Source organism: Opisthocomus hoazin, chromosome 21 (genome assembly GCF_030867145.1).
Source record: "Opisthocomus hoazin isolate bOpiHoa1 chromosome 21, bOpiHoa1.hap1, whole genome shotgun sequence".
Taxonomy (NCBI): Eukaryota; Metazoa; Chordata; class Aves; order Opisthocomiformes; family Opisthocomidae; genus Opisthocomus; species Opisthocomus hoazin.
Window position 1 is genome coordinate 3,417,545 of NC_134434.1, and position 14,564 is coordinate 3,432,108.

The window sequence follows — 14,564 nt, forward strand, 5'->3', positions numbered from 1 at the left end:
TCTGGGCAACCTCATTTCAGTGCTCAGTCACCCTCCTGTTTTGGAGCTAAGGTTGTTTCTGGGGACAACAGTGAGAGAAGTGATAAGCATCTCCACAGCTTAAGCAGGCCCATGTACACTGAAGAGCGCTTTGCAGATGCTGATCGTTCTCCACCAGTTTTAAGAATATCCAAGGGTGACAGCCTGGGAATTTGAACATCTTGGTTTAGTGCCAAAACCCAAAACTTAGAGACTTAACTTGTAACTGTAAGCTTAGTGTTGGGATGAGGTTTCTCTGTCCTGTGTGTCGTCAGTATGACACTGTCCAGCTGAGCTTGTCAAGTCAGGGTGCCTTCATTTTTTAATTGTGGGGAATTTTTGCTGTAACTGTGGGACAAGGGGTGGTATGTGTGTAAATTGTCTACCTTTGTCAGTGCTGTGATGATGTTATTTTTACTCTGGTCTTGGGAATTCTTTTTGTTAGTTTAAGTGAAGTTAATGGGATGAATGTATATTTTAATGATATTTTTCCTTCATTTATAGTATGTTAGGTTGCCTTCACTTATATGAAGGGAAATAGCTGCTGCTGGGATGTGATTTTTCTGACCTATTCCATACATTGGCTTTGGGATGAGATGCATTTTAACCATGAAAAGCCTGTTTCTTTCTAGGGACTATGAAGGAACTCTAGGGTTACCAGCTGAGGCACAGCACACCAATGTCCAAGCAAAGCAAACATATGCTTCCAAAATTCAGCTGGCAGACAGGGACTAGCCATGTCCTTTCAGGGATCAGTACTGGAACCAATCCTGTTTAATATCTTCATTAACAACCTGGACAAGGGATGGAGTGGAAGCCCACCAGATCGGGGAGCGAGACGGACAGACCTACTGCTACAGTAGAGGGCAGGGCTGCTCTTCAGACACACCTCAAGAGGCCGGAGAAGTGAGCTGTCAGGAACCTCAACTAAAAGCAGAGGCTGGGAGAACTCATAAAATAATTGGATATTTCTGACTGGAGAGGACCTCTGGAGGTCTCTTGCCCAGCCCCCTGCTCAGAGTACATCTCATCAGATCAGGTTGCTCAAGGTCATGTCCAGCTGGGTTTTGAATACCTCCAGGGTTGGCAGTGGACTATGAGAAGATACAGTTAGACATTCCGTATTGTCAGTAAATAGTGCAGATCCCACAACCTCCCCAGGCAACCTGATGCAATGTCTGACCACTCTTCTAGTGAAAAATGGCTTTCCACATATCTGATTGTAATCGCCCACAGTCCAACTTGTGTCTGTCACCTCTTGTCTTATCTCTGTGCAAGCGTTATACTTAACCAAAGTTTTGGATGAGAAAATCTTACTATGTCTAACTGAGGCCATAAAACCACCCCTACACCTTGTGTCTTTCTTCATCTGTCAGCTTTGTTCTCTGTTGCCTTTGAGAAGAAAACCTGGGTGCCTAGTGCAGAAGGCCAAAGCACCACCATAAACTGGGATGCCAAGACCTGTGGCTCCTAGTCTAAAAACATTATCAATGTCATTCATTGACAGGAAAAGGACCAGCACCTCCACCCAGCATGACGATTTATTTGGTCTGGTTCTTAACTTCCAGTGATGCCTTCTTCTTGATACGAACATCTATCAAGCATGCCTTTGGAACAGGATGCTGGTACCAAAAGCTAAGACAGTTGCTTCTCAAGTTTGAGGGTAATGAGAATTGTGGAACTCTAAAGCGTTCTTGTGTAGTACTTGTGCTTTGCTTCTTCCTTATCTCGGTGACTTGGCTAAGTGTCTTCCTTAGCTCTGTGGCATGGTTAATCCCCCCCAAACCAGGAGCACACCAAACGCAGGCTCAGTTCCATCACCTGGCACACTCCAATCTTCCTGTGGAGCCTGCCCCTGTTCTCCCCACCTTGTCCTGCTGCCCTGCGTAGTAGTCACACCAGATGGCTCAGATTCTTCTTATTTCTGTACTGAAGAAATCATGGCTGTGCATGTGGCACATCACTTAGCAGGTGTGCACTGAACTTACTGTAGGAGCGGTCTACATACTTTAAGAAGCTGTACCATGTGGTTAGACAAGACAGCTCTCCAGAAAGCAAATGCCTGGCCACTGGCTTCCTCCACACTGCAGCTGCAGCCGTTTGACAAAACCAGCTCTGAACCATTTGCTCCCAAATCAGGAAGAGCCAAAGCAAAGCAACCCCACTGAAATGGTGTCCTGGGTTCGTCCAGGACAGGGTTAATTTTCACCGGAATCCAGGAAGGGGCACAGCTGGGCTGGCTGACCCCACCTGGCCAAAGAGAACAGGGTATTCCATACCATGTGTCATCATGCTGGGCTCCGGTGGGGGAGAGTGGGAGGAGCTCTCTCGTGGCTCGGGAGCATGCGACGGCGGTCCGGTCCGGGAGAGCGTCTCTCTGGGCTGTGCGGTTTGTGTTGTGTTTTCTCCTCATCTGTATCGTTGTTGTTACTGTTCCCTTTGTTTGCTGTTCTGTTAAACTTCCCTTATCCCGACCCACCAGTTTCTGCCTGTTTCTTTCCATTCTCCTCCGCACGCTGGCGAGGGGAGGGGGGGCAGCGTGGCGCTTTTGTTGTCAGCCGCAGCCAAACCGTAACAAACGGGCAGTCAGAAACACAGACTTATAATGTGCCTTCCCTGGTCGTTGCCTTCATTGATTTATTCACTAGGAAACAGTCTCCTGACCGATCGGGCAAGGTGCTAGATAATCTCATCTAGGCTCCCATTCCACAAAAGTTTGGACCAGAAGATATTTTGAGGTCCCTAACAACTGAGGCGATTCTATGACACTAAGAGTATTTGGACTTCCTTCATACTTTGTTTTGTGGCTTTCGAGGTGTGCCGACGAGTGATGGGGCTCCTTCCACACCAGTTCTCACCTGAGACACTGGCCTCGTCCCCATTGCTACGTGATGTCAGCGGGGAGAGACGAGGCTCTCTCAAACCCAGGAACTCTGGAGAAACCTGTAGTTTTACCAAGGGAGGAACCCTTTTGGATACTCAGCTAAAGGGCTTTGGAGAAGAGGGGAGAAGGAGACACGACTCTCTTGCCAAGCTGATGCCCAATGTCTTTAATGAGAAAATCAAAGGAAAATGGAAACGACGAGAGCTTAAGCAATGCAGTTTGGAGGCTGAGTAAAGCTCATCCAACTGCCCTTCAAGGCTCCGGCAATCATGCATCACCTAGAGCCGTTGCTACGGAAGGAAGGAGGAGGCATTTGCAGGGTCGCATAAGGCAAAGCAGAGCAAGAGGTGGAAAGAGAGAGGCTTCGTTGGGAAGAGGAGGAAGGCCAGCACCGGCTCCTTCCTGCAGGCAGAGCGCTGGGAGCTCGGCTCCTCTGCAGACCACGGCCGTGCTCGCAGGGCTGGCTCCAGGGCTTTCCTCGAGGCTCAGGGCGCTCGACCGCGGGCAGGCAATCCACGGGCTTCAGCATAAGAGATTGCCCCGTCCCAGAGGCCCACAGAGCCCACGGCCCAGACCGTACCACCCAAAGCCCCCCAGACCCAGGGAGCCCCCAGAAGCGATGGGCACACTGGCAGCGCTGAGAGAGCTCCCCACGGCAGCCGACGCGCTGGATCCCACGGCTGTGCTCTGAGGGAAGGAGCTGAGGATTGGGCCGGGCAGCGTCACCAGGACTGGCGAGGGCTGGATCGTAACGCTGGAGTCGGCGCACCGGAGGACGCACGGCTCGTTGCAGCTGTTGGCAAGCGGGGCTGGGCCGCAGGCAGCTGGCGCGCACGGGCTGTAGCACGACATGTCTGGCGGAGAGTGGCGACCCTGCAAGACCGGGTGGGAGCAGAGGGCATTAGCTCTCAGGCCCTTTCAGACCCCCAGCTCTTCTACTGCAGACCAAGAGGCTCCCGCCTCTTGGCATGGGGCTGTTTGCTTCCTGATCATCAGCCCTTGTCGCGAGCCTTGGAAAGAAAGGCGGCTGGCAAAGAACCCAGCCAACGCCGCCTTTCACATCCTAGACCATCCAGCGAGCACAAGGGAGGAAAATAGCATGCATCCCTCTCCACAAAGTCTGTCCTGCCAACCGAGGAGAGAAGAGGCAAAATGAACTGAGACTCACCAACTTCACAGAGCAGAGGAAGGCACGAGGAGAGGATAGAGGAGCTGGGAGCTGGGCACACTTTTATAGTGCGTCCCAGAGCCCCAGGGGAGCTGAACAACGACACAAACACGAAGCATGTTGAGAAACAGCACTTTTGGCTCCTCAAAGCTCTGCTGGTAGATGAAAGACATGCCTCCTTTGCCTGAAATGCTTGGCTCCCTTTTCATCCTGGCCAGCACTGCAGTGATTTTGTCGATAGCAATTTTGTTTCTTCCCCAGACCAATGCTCATTTGAGGTCTGATTCCAGTTGCTGGGGAAGCCTGCCAGCAGATTCAGGCCACGAGTAGGCGTTGTGCACGTCCTGCCCTTCCTGGGGAACATGGCCACCGCTTGCTGAGGACTTTGCCTGGGGAGCATGCCTGAAGGCCACCCCGCTCAGAGAGGTCTCTCTTTGATGGGCTGAGGCTACAACGTTGCTCAGAGACCAGGCAAGCCTCTGTAGGATGGCTGTTGTGCTGAGGGACAGAGAACAGAGGAGACTCGGGGTGATCGAAAGGTGATGGTCCAACAAGGCCCTCCTGCGGTCTGGAGTGAAAGCCCATCGCATGCAGGGATGGGGACACGGAGGCCTTTGCTGGAGCGGATGAGGCTACCTGGTAGCAGATCTCCGCTCCCCTTGGGCCTCGGTGAGGCACACACTTTCCAGGCACGCAAAGGGAGCCCAGCAGTTCAGCTGTTGTCTTCGTGCCTGAAAGCGAGCCATCACCAAGTGGACCTGTTTGCTTTGGCGCAGTCTTCCCAAACAACACGCATCTTTGCATCATTGCCAGGTGGCTTGTTCAGGTCAGTGACCCAGAAGGCCTGGCTTGTTTTCCCTGGCTCAGGGATGCATTGGCACATCCAGGGCATTCGGGGCCCTGTAATTGCAAGGTGGCACCAGCAGACCACCTCGGAGTCACCTGTGAGTCACGACAAAGTGCTGAGGATCCACCTGGTGCAAATCATCCATGCACTGGCATCAGGGGCTCTGGGGGAAATGGATTCAGAGCTGCAGAGGACCCCAGGCGCAACCTCACATCCGCATTCCTGCAGAACTGCAGCTTTGGGTAGAGTGTTGTCATGGCTGTTAGCGTCTTGCCCAACCACTTGCTGACTCCTGGAAATCCTGGCAAGCTCCTTGGTGAAACAGCAGCCAAAGGAGGGCAGAACGAACGTGCCCTGATGTTGCCACCCCCGGACGTTTCTGGAGCAGAGACCAAACGGAGGAAAGCTGCCGCCCCTGCGTGTCCAGGGCCTGGGGAGCCTGCTTTGTTGAACACACCCGTGTGACAGAGCAGCGGACTGAGGCTGCGGCCATTCAGTGGCACCAGAGCGTGCCCCTGCTACCGTACGAGACCGAGGGGAGACTGTGCCGGTCTGGAAAGGCCTGGGAGGAGCTCAAAGGCCAGGTGTGTGCTGCCAGCCCTGAGAGCTGCCAGGAGCAAGCCTCTGACTGCCCGTGCTGCTTGGGAAGATGGGCCACGCTGTCACGCGGGTGGCCATGCTGTTTGGAGGCAGAGTCTAGAAGGAGGCTGTTGTCTTCTCCTGCAAAGGACTGATGGCTCTGTCTCACTTCTGCCGTCGTTTCCAGCAGCGCCATGCTCTGGGGCTGTTGTGCCATCCTGCTGGAAGAGTCGACGCAGTGCCACAGCTCACAGCTCACAACTGAAGGGCAGCAAAGAGGCTGCCCGTCGCTTCCAGCCCCCAAAGCCCCAAGGTGCGGCCCCTTGAGACGTGGCCCAGCCCAGCAGAAGCGCCACGGGTTGCTCTCCCTTTGGGCAATTGAGAGGTGATGGAAAGAGGAGCAGACGCCAGGACAGACACTCCGCTCCTCACGTAGCCTCCTCTGCCACCACACAGGAGCAGGACTCAGCCCCTCACAGCTCCACTACAGCAGGCAGTGAGTGCCGTCGCCGGGCTGCTCTTGTCCTTGGCCTGCCATCCTGTCCTGCTGCTGGATGCGGGAAGGGCGGGGAGGCATTCCTCTGCCGCATGAGGAGCCTGGCATTTGCTGCGCCCGAGCAAAGCTGAGGCAGCGGGACAGGGCACATGCATTCACCTGCCTCAGCAGGTGTGCGGTAACACCTGAGGGCAGGAAGCGGACAGCACAGGCCCAGGCTTGCTCCGCAAGATGCCTTCTGCTTTGCACTGCAGCCACAAGAGGACATGTCCTGCCCAGGGCTGCCAAGGCCACCAAAAGTGAAAAGCACCCTCAGCCAAATGCCTAGCAGTTTAGTCCTCAGCCACTTAGACCTTGCACCCTTGGGGCTGACTGCCCACTTGGAGAACGAGAATTTTGAGACTCAGAATTGACACGTTTCCACAGAGCAAGACCTCTTCTCCTTTGTTTTGAGGCCGCCAACAAGCTACCTGGCCCCCTCTAAGAATGGTCCCCGTGCCCCCATCCCTTCACACTACGGCACTTCTCTCCATCGCAGAAAGGGTCCTTCTCTGGGCTTCACCTTCCAACCACTCTGGGGATCGGAGTCCCATCCTTTCTGTGTCGCTGGGACAGACAGGCAGCCAGCCAGCCGAGGCTTAGCTGATTGCTGAGCCCTTCCAGGGCCCTGCAGGACCTTATGTTTTGCAGGGTCAGCCTCAGCCCTGCAACCGGAGACCCACGTGAGTAGCCTTCTTCAGGAGTGCTCCACAGCTGAAAGAGGCCTGGCTGAGGCTGGTAGTCACCTTCCCCAGCAAGGATGCGCTCAACCATGGACAGGGCCTGCAGCTACTGAAACCCTTTCCCGGGAACTGGCATGGGACCTCAAATGGCCATGGCTTTGAGCAGCTGACATCTACTGCATCACTGTGCTTGCACCCAATAGGGAACTGCAAGCCAGACCTTTCAGATCAAAGAGACAAGTTCTTCATCTCTTGGCTGTGCTTTGCAAGCCTCAAATTGCTCTTTGTTCACGTGCTTCACAAAGAAGGCGTGTTCCAGGTCTCCTGAGGTGCTGGCTGACCGTATAAAAAGCCTGTGCCACTCCAGGCCCTTCCATCCACATCTCCTCCCTTGCTCTCCACGGTGAACTTGGTAAGTCTGAACTCACTCCTTCTCATCCTGCTGGTAGGATGTCTGTCAGGTGAACAGCTTCCCTTCTGTGCATGGTCCTTCTGGGACTTGGTGCAGGCTTGAAAATACACTGTGCTACCCTCTTCTAGGAGGTGAGTTGGTGAGGGAAGACGGAAGGCTTTGTTCCCTTCCAACAGGGAGTCAATTGGGATCTTTTGTAGCAGTGGCTCTGCTGAAGTCCGAGCCTGGATGACCAGTGCTGTCTAACGCGTCACCAGGTGCTTCCTCGCCCATCCACAGTGCAGCAGCGAGCTGCCTTGGTCACCTTTGGCACAGAAGGGAACTTTTGAGGGACATCCAGGCCGACCCAGGCACTGTTGGTTCTCGGGGGAGCCGAGATGGGGAGCTGAAAGGGCCTGAGAGCTAATGCCCTCTGCTCCCACCCGGTCTTGCAGGGTCGCCACTCTCCGCCAGACATGTCGTGCTACAGCCCGTGCGCGCCAGCTGCCTGCGGCCCAGCCCCGCTTGCCAACAGCTGCAACGAGCCGTGCGTCCTCCGGTGCGCCGACTCCAGCGTTACGATCCAGCCCTCGCCAGTCCTGGTGACGCTGCCCGGCCCAATCCTCAGCTCCTTCCCTCAGAGCACAGCCGTGGGATCCAGCGCGTCGGCTGCCGTGGGGAGCTCTCTCAGCGCTGCCAGTGTGCCCATCGCTTCTGGGGGCTCCCTGGGTCTGGGGGGCTTTGGGTGGTACGGTCTGGGCCGTGGGCTCTGTGGGCCTCTGGGACGGGGCAATCTCTTATGCTGAAGCCCGTGGATTGCCTGCCCGCGGTCGAGCGCCCTGAGCCTCGAGGAAAGCCCTGGAGCCAGCCCTGCGAGCACGGCCGTGGTCTGCAGAGGAGCCGAGCTCCCAGCGCTCTGCCTGCAGGAAGGAGCCGGTGCTGGCCTTCCTCCTCTTCCCAACGAAGCCTCTCTCTTTCCGCCTCTTGCTCTGCTTTGCCTTATGCTCCCCTGCAAATGCCTCCTCCTTCCTTCCGTAGCAACGGGTCTAGGTGATGCATGATTGCCGGAGCCTTGAAGGGCAGTTGGATGAGCTTTACTCAGCCTCCAAACTGCATTGCTTAAGCTCTCGTCGTTTCCATTTTCCTTTGATTTTCTCATTAAAGACATTGGGCATCAGCTTGGCAAGAGAGTCGTGTCTCCTTCTCCCCTCTTCTCCAAAGCCCTTTAGCTGAGTATCCAAAAGGGTTCCTCCCTTGGTAAAACTACAGGTTTCTCCAGAGTTCCTGGGTTTGAGAGAGCCTCGTCTCTCCCCGCTGACATCCCGTAGCAATGGGGACGAGGCCAGTGTCTCAGGTGACAACTGGTGTGGAAGGAGCCCCATCACTCGTCGGCACACCTTGAAGGCCACAAAACAAAGTATGAAGGAAGTCCAGATTTTCTGTTGAATGTCCCCGTGCTGCATTGATCACAGCAGGGACTCAACAGACTGCTGGATTAACGAGAGCCAATGATGGCCGTGGCTACCTTGTTACGGAAGTCTTTGTTTAGGACGCGGGAAGCGAATCCCAGGAAATTTTCATAGCCACAATGGGGAGTGAATGCCAGCAGTGTGTGGAAGCAGCTTGGCAGAGCATTGCATTTCCCAGGCCAGTCCTCCCTCGTGCCGTGGGCTCCTGCGCCAGAGACAGTCCTGAATCTGCAAGTGCCCCTTGTTCACCTGGCCAAGGCTGAGGCACATGCTGCGTCCTGGTGAGAAGTGCACCAGTCAAGTGAGAGTGAATCCTGTCCCTGTGAGGTGGTGGTATCCTTCCAGAAGGCAACGGGAATGTGGCTGGTGGCAAATTAATCTCAAAGTGAGGGTCAAGTCCTTTGGAGGTGCGAAGCCACTGCACGGTCACTGTCCCATGCTCCTTGCCAGGAAGGAGCATGGGGCTGTGCTGTTCAGTCACCTTCTGATGTGAACACAAGCACCTGTTTCCCAAAGGTCCCTGGAGCACAGCCAGCTGTCGGGAAAGTGGAGCAGTGGCAAAAGGCAAAATCTGGAGCCCGGCTCCTTCTCTCCGATGTGAAACAGTATGAAATGGTGTATGTGCCAGGAGCAGGAGAAGGAGCAGCTGGAGCAGCAAGCTGAGGAGCAGCGTCAGCGGCAGTGGCACCCGTGTCAGTTGCAGGAGCAGGAGAAGCAGCAGCAGGAGCAGGAGCAGGAGCAGGAGCAGGAGCAGTGTCAGCGGCAGTGGCACCCGTGTCAGTTGCAGGAGCAGGAGAAGCAGCAGCAGGAGCAGGAGCAGTGTCAGCGGCAGCCATGGCAGGCGTGGCGGCAGCAGCAGCAGCAGCAGCATGCTGACGAGGTGGCCGAGTGGTGAAGGCGATGGACTGCTAATCCATTGTGCTCTGCACGCGTGGGTTCGAATCCCATCCTCGTCGGTCGGTCTGTCTGCCCAACGATGGGCAAAGTAGTTTCTTTCAGAGGGCAAGAGGAACAAGAAGGGAAAGAAGGAAGATCCAGGGAACTCACCGCATGCCCAGCCTCTCCTCCATCCTCTGGGAAGATGATAGAGCAAAACATTTCCTGGAAGTACCTTCCAAACATAGGTGCCACAGGAAAGTGGTAGGGAGAAGTAAGCGTGGGTTTATGAAGGAGAAGTCAAGCTTAAGCAAGCTGGTAGCCCTCTACAGTCAGATGACTAGCTTGGAGGAGAAGGGAAGAGCAGTGGATGTTGCTCACCTTGCCTTCAGTAAGGCTCAGCCAGAGACAGGAATGAAAAACAATCTCCGCGTAAACCCTTTTCCATCACAGAACATTGCACGTCTGGTATTTGTATGGCAGGTATTGCCCTTACCCGTACACAGAACCTCGGAATTGTTGGGATTGGAAGAGAACTCCTGAGATCCTTCAGCCCAAGCCAACTGCCCCGGCAGGGTCTACTTCAGCTGGTTGCTGAGGGCCTAGTGCAGTTGCGTTTTGAGTATCTGCAGGGATGGAGACTGCAGAACCTCTCTGGGCAATCTGGTCCACTGTTTGACCGCCCTCACGCTAGAGATGCAATTTCATGCATTTTGATTTGTGCCCATTTGCTCTTGCGCTGCTAGTTGCTACTGCTGAGAAGAGTCTGTCTCCCTCTTCGTTCCCTTCCATCAGGTATGGGAAGAACCCCAGCTCTCACGGCCTGCCGTCATATTGCAGACGCACCAAGCCCTTAAGCAGCTTTGTGACAAGGCAGGGATCTGCAGGGAAGACCTGCAGTGTGGAGGCAGGAGCAGCCAGCAGCCAGCCATGCCTGCCAGCGGTGTGCTGTCCCAGGGGGTCAGGAGCGACGTAGCAGGGGTCAGAGTGACTGGGACAATCCAACGTGGTTATGAAAGGCACAGAGGTGCCCGGAGACTCCCTCTTCCTGCCCACACGACCTCCCCTCTCTTACACACGTTTGCACTTCTGCCTCTCTGACCACCGGTCTCCCTCTCCCAGACCCTGGACATTACCTTGGGATACCTCTTCCCCACAACCGTGGGCCTCTTGCTCTCCCCGCCCTGCTGTCCTCTGGGCACACTTCCCAGGAGTGTGGCACTCCCGAGGATGCCGCGTGTCTTATGGTGTGAGCAGCTGTGAGCAGCATGCCTGGACACACCAGCGTGCAGAGAAGATGCAGGAAGAAGAGGCTAGGGCTTGGCTGAGGGCCTGAGAGCTCAGAATGCTGCTGAGCCCACCCCCGTAGCCACCCCTCCGGCAGCCTGGCATATCCCTAAGGCCTGAGAGCCAGCTGAACGGGACCACTGCTCCCACGGCCAGTGCGGCTGGGTCTGAATCCAGAGGGAGGGTCTGTGAGAGATGAGAAAGGGGCTGCCTGCTGCGGAGAGGTCAGCTGCTTCAGCGGTGCCTTAATCTCACCTGGCCAGCCTCAGGGAAGCAAAGAAGAGCAGAACTCTTGCTCATCAACAGGCGAGCTTGGCGGTTTGGACAGCCAGCAGCATCCCTTTCTGGGTGGTGGCTGCTGAACCCAGAAGCCCAGCAGAGCTCAGGCTGCCACAGCTCCACGGCCTCAGGCCCAGCCAACAATCAGGGCAATTCTGTGATTCTAGGAAAGTCTGGGCTTCCTTCATACTTTGTTTTGTGGCTTTCAAGGTGTGCCGACGAGTGATGGGGCTCCTTCCACACTGGTTCTCACCTGAGACACTGGCCTCGTCCCCATTGCTACGGGATGTCAGCGGGGAGAGACGAGGCTCTCTCAAACCCAGGAACTCTGGAGAAACCTGTAGTTTTACCAAGGGAGGAACCCTTTTGGATACTCAGCTAAAGGGCTTTGGAGAAGAGGGGAGAAGGAGACACGACTCTCTTGCCAAGCTGATGCCCAATGTCTTTAATGAGAAAATCAAAGGAAAATGGAAACGACGAGAGCTTAAGCAATGCAGTTGGGAGGCTGAGTAAAGCTCATCCAACTGCCCTTCAAGGCTCCGGCAATCATGCATCACCTAGACCCGTTGCTACGGAAGGAAGGAGGAGGCATTTGCAGGGGCACATAAGGCAAAGCAGAGCAAGAGGCGGAAAGAGAGAGGCTTCGTTGGGAAGAGGAGGAAGGCCAGCACCGGCTCCTTCCTGCAGGCAGAGCGCTGGGAGCTCGGCTCCTCTGCAGACCACGGCCGTGCTCGCAGGGCTGGCTCCAGGGCTTTCCTCGAGGCTCAGGGCGCTCGACCGCGGGCAGGCAATCCACGGGCTTCAGCATAAGAGATTGCCCCGTCCCAGAGGCCCACAGAGCCCACGGCCCAGACCGTACCACCCAAAGCCCCCCAGACCCAGGGAGCCCCCAGAAGCGATGGGCACACTGGCAGCGCTGAGAGAGCTCCCCACGGCAGCCGACGCGCTGGATCCCACGGCTGTGCTCTGAGGGAAGGAGCTGAGGATTGGGCCGGGCAGCGTCACCAGGACTGGCGAGGGCTGGATCGTAACGCTGGAGTCGGCGCACCGGAGGACGCACGGCTCGTTGCAGCTGTTGGCAAGCGGGGCTGGGCCGCAGGCAGCTGGCGCGCACGGGCTGTAGCACGACATGTCTGGCGGAGAGTGGCGACCCTGCAAGACCGGGTGGGAGCAGAGGGCATTAGCTCTCAGGCCCTTTCAGACCCCCAGCTCTTCTACTGCAGACCAAGAGGCTCCCGCCTCTTGGCATCGGGCTGTTTGCTTCCTGATCATCAGCCCTTGTCGCGAGCCTTGGAAAGAAAGGCGGCTGGCAAAGAAACCAACCAACGCCGCGTTTCACATCCTAGACCATCCAGCGAGCACAAGGGAGGAAAATAGCATGCATCCCTCTCCACAAAATCTGTCCTGCCAACCGAGGAGAGAAGAGGCAAAATGAACTGAGACTCACCAACTTCACAGAGCAGAGGAAGGCACGAGGAGAGGATAGAGGAGCTGGGAGCTGGGCACACTTTTATAGTGCGTCCCAGAGCCCCAGGGGAGCTGAACAACGACACAAACACGAAGCATGTTGAGAAACAGCACTTTTGGCTCCTCAAAGCTCTGCTGGTAGATGAAAGACATGCCTCCTTTGCCTGAAATGCTTGGCTCCCTTTTCATCCTGGCCAGCACTGCAGTGATTTTGTCGACAGCAATTTTGTTTCTTCCCCAGACCAATGCTCATTTGAGGTCTGATTCCAGTTGCTGGGGAAGCCTGTCAGCAGAATCAGGCCACGAGTAGGCATTGTGCACGTCCTGCCCTTCCTGGGGAACATGGCCACCGCTTGCTGAGGACTTTGCCTGGGGAGCATGCCTGAAGGCCACCCCGCTCAGAAATGTCTCTCTTTGATGGGTTGAGGCTACAAAGCTGCTCAGAGACCAGGCAAGCCTCTGCAGGATGGCTGTTGCGCTGAGGGACAGAGAGCAGAGGAGACTCGGGGTGATCGGAAGGTGATGGTCCAACAAGGCCCTCCTGCGGTCTGGAGTGAAAGCCCGTCGCATGCAGGGATGGGGACACGGAGGCCTTTGCTGGAGCGGATGAGGCTACCCAGTAGCAGATCTCCGCTCCCCTTGGGCCTCGGTGATGCACACACTTTCCAGGCACGCAAAGGGAGCCCAGCAGTTCAGCTGTTGTCTTCGTGCCTGAAAGCGAGCCATCACCAAGTGGACCTGTTTGCTTTGGCGCAGTCTTCCCAAACAACACGCATCTTTGCATCATTGCCAGGTGGCTTGTTCAGGTCAGTGACCCAGAAGGCCTGGCTTGTTTTCCCTGGCTCAGGGACGCATTGGCACATCCAGGGCATTCGGGGCCCTGTAATTGCAAGGTGGCACCAGCAGACCACCTCGGAGTCACCTGTGAGTCACGACAAAGTGCTGAGGATCCACCTGGTGCAAGTGATCCATGCACTGGCATCAGGGGCTCTGGGGGAAATGGATTCAGAGCTGCAGAGGACCCCAGGCGCAACCTCACATCCGCATTCCTGCAGAACTGCAGCTTTGGGTAGAGTGTTGTCATGGCTGTTAGCGTCTTGCCCAACCACTTGCTGACTCCTGGAAATCCTGGCAAGCTCCTTGGTGAAACAGCAGCCAAAGGAGGGCAGAACGAACGTGCCCTGATGTTGCCACCCCCGGACGTTTCTGGAGCAGAGAGCAAACGGAGGAAAGCTGCCGCCCCTGCGTGTCCAGGGCCTGGGGAGCCTGCTTTGTTGAACACACCCGTGTGACAGAGCAGCGGACTGAGGCTGCGGCCATTCAGTGGCACCAGAGCGTGCCCCTGCTACCGTACGAGACCGAGGGGAGACTGTGCCGGTCTGGAAAGGCCTGGGAGGAGCTCAAAGGCCAGGTGTGTGCTGCCAGCCCTGAGAGCTGCCAGGAGCAAGCCTCTGACTGCCCGTGCTGCTTGGGAAGATGGGCCACGCTGTCACGCGGGTGGCCATGCTGTTTGGAGGCAGAGTCTAGAAGGAGGCTGTTGTCTTCTCCTGCAAAGGACTGATGGCTCTGTCTCACTTCTGCCGTCGTTTCCAGCAGCGCCATGCTCTGGGGCTGTTGTGCCATCCTGCTGGAAGAGTCGACGCAGTGCCACAGCTCACAGCTCACAACTGAAGGGCAGCAAAGAGGCTGCCCGTCGCTTCCAGCCCCCAAAGCCCCAAGGTGCGGCCCCTTGAGACATGGCCCAGCCCAGCAGAAGCGCCACGGGTTGCTCTCCCTTTGGGCAATTGAGAGGTGATGGAAAGAGGAGCAGACGCCAGGACAGACACTCCGCTCCTCACGTAGCCTCCTCTGCCACCACACAGGAGCAGGACTCAGCCCCTCACAGCTCCACTACAGCAGGCAGTGAGTGCCGTCGCCGGGCTGCTCTTGTCCTTGGCCTGCCATCCTGTCCTGCTGCTGGATGCGGGAAGGGCGGGGAGGCATTCCTCTGCCGCATGAGGAGCCTGGCATTTGCTGCGCCCGAGCAAAGCTGAGGCAGCGGGACAGGGCACATGCATTCACCTGCCTCAGCAGGTGTGCGG

The 14,564-nt window shown here is 56.3% G+C and overlaps 3 protein-coding genes and 1 non-coding gene across 4 annotated transcripts; 2 read left to right on the forward strand and 2 right to left on the reverse strand.

Annotated features, from left to right (window-relative positions):
- Positions 1 to 3,233: 3,233 nt before the first annotated feature.
- On the reverse strand, positions 3,234 to 4,142 carry LOC104332227 (beta-keratin-related protein). Its single transcript, XM_075440692.1, has 2 exons — positions 4,071 to 4,142; positions 3,234 to 3,775 (listed from the first exon to the last, which is right to left on the reverse strand). The coding sequence occupies exon 2, from the start codon at positions 3,752 to 3,754 to the stop codon at positions 3,425 to 3,427; it is 330 nt and encodes a 109-aa protein (XP_075296807.1). The 5' UTR covers positions 3,755 to 3,775; positions 4,071 to 4,142; the 3' UTR covers positions 3,234 to 3,424.
- Positions 4,143 to 7,565: 3,423 nt separating this feature from the next.
- Positions 7,566 to 8,065, forward strand: LOC142363813 (beta-keratin-related protein). Its single transcript, XM_075440698.1, has one exon. It carries the CDS (start codon positions 7,582 to 7,584, stop codon positions 7,909 to 7,911), a length of 330 nt encoding a protein of 109 aa, XP_075296813.1. The 5' UTR covers positions 7,566 to 7,581; the 3' UTR covers positions 7,912 to 8,065.
- Positions 8,066 to 9,448: 1,383 nt separating this feature from the next.
- TRNAS-GCU (transfer RNA serine (anticodon GCU)) lies at positions 9,449 to 9,530 on the forward strand. Its single transcript has one exon. It is a non-coding gene; the product is annotated as a tRNA-Ser (tRNA).
- Positions 9,531 to 11,663: 2,133 nt separating this feature from the next.
- LOC142363814 (beta-keratin-related protein) lies at positions 11,664 to 12,535 on the reverse strand. The gene is made up of 2 exons (XM_075440699.1): positions 12,464 to 12,535; positions 11,664 to 12,168 (listed from the first exon to the last, which is right to left on the reverse strand). The coding sequence occupies exon 2, from the start codon at positions 12,145 to 12,147 to the stop codon at positions 11,818 to 11,820; it is 330 nt and encodes a 109-aa protein (XP_075296814.1). The 5' UTR covers positions 12,148 to 12,168; positions 12,464 to 12,535; the 3' UTR covers positions 11,664 to 11,817.
- Between the last annotated feature and the right edge of the window lie 2,029 nt (positions 12,536 to 14,564).

Excerpts from the sequence above, each read along its gene's own strand:
- LOC104332227 (XM_075440692.1), bottom strand. The coding sequence starts at position 3,754 with ATGTCGTGCTACAGCCCGTGCGCGCCAGCTGCCTGCGGCCCAGCCCCG.
- LOC142363813 (XM_075440698.1), top strand. The coding sequence starts at position 7,582 with ATGTCGTGCTACAGCCCGTGCGCGCCAGCTGCCTGCGGCCCAGCCCCG.
- LOC142363814 (XM_075440699.1), bottom strand. The coding sequence starts at position 12,147 with ATGTCGTGCTACAGCCCGTGCGCGCCAGCTGCCTGCGGCCCAGCCCCG.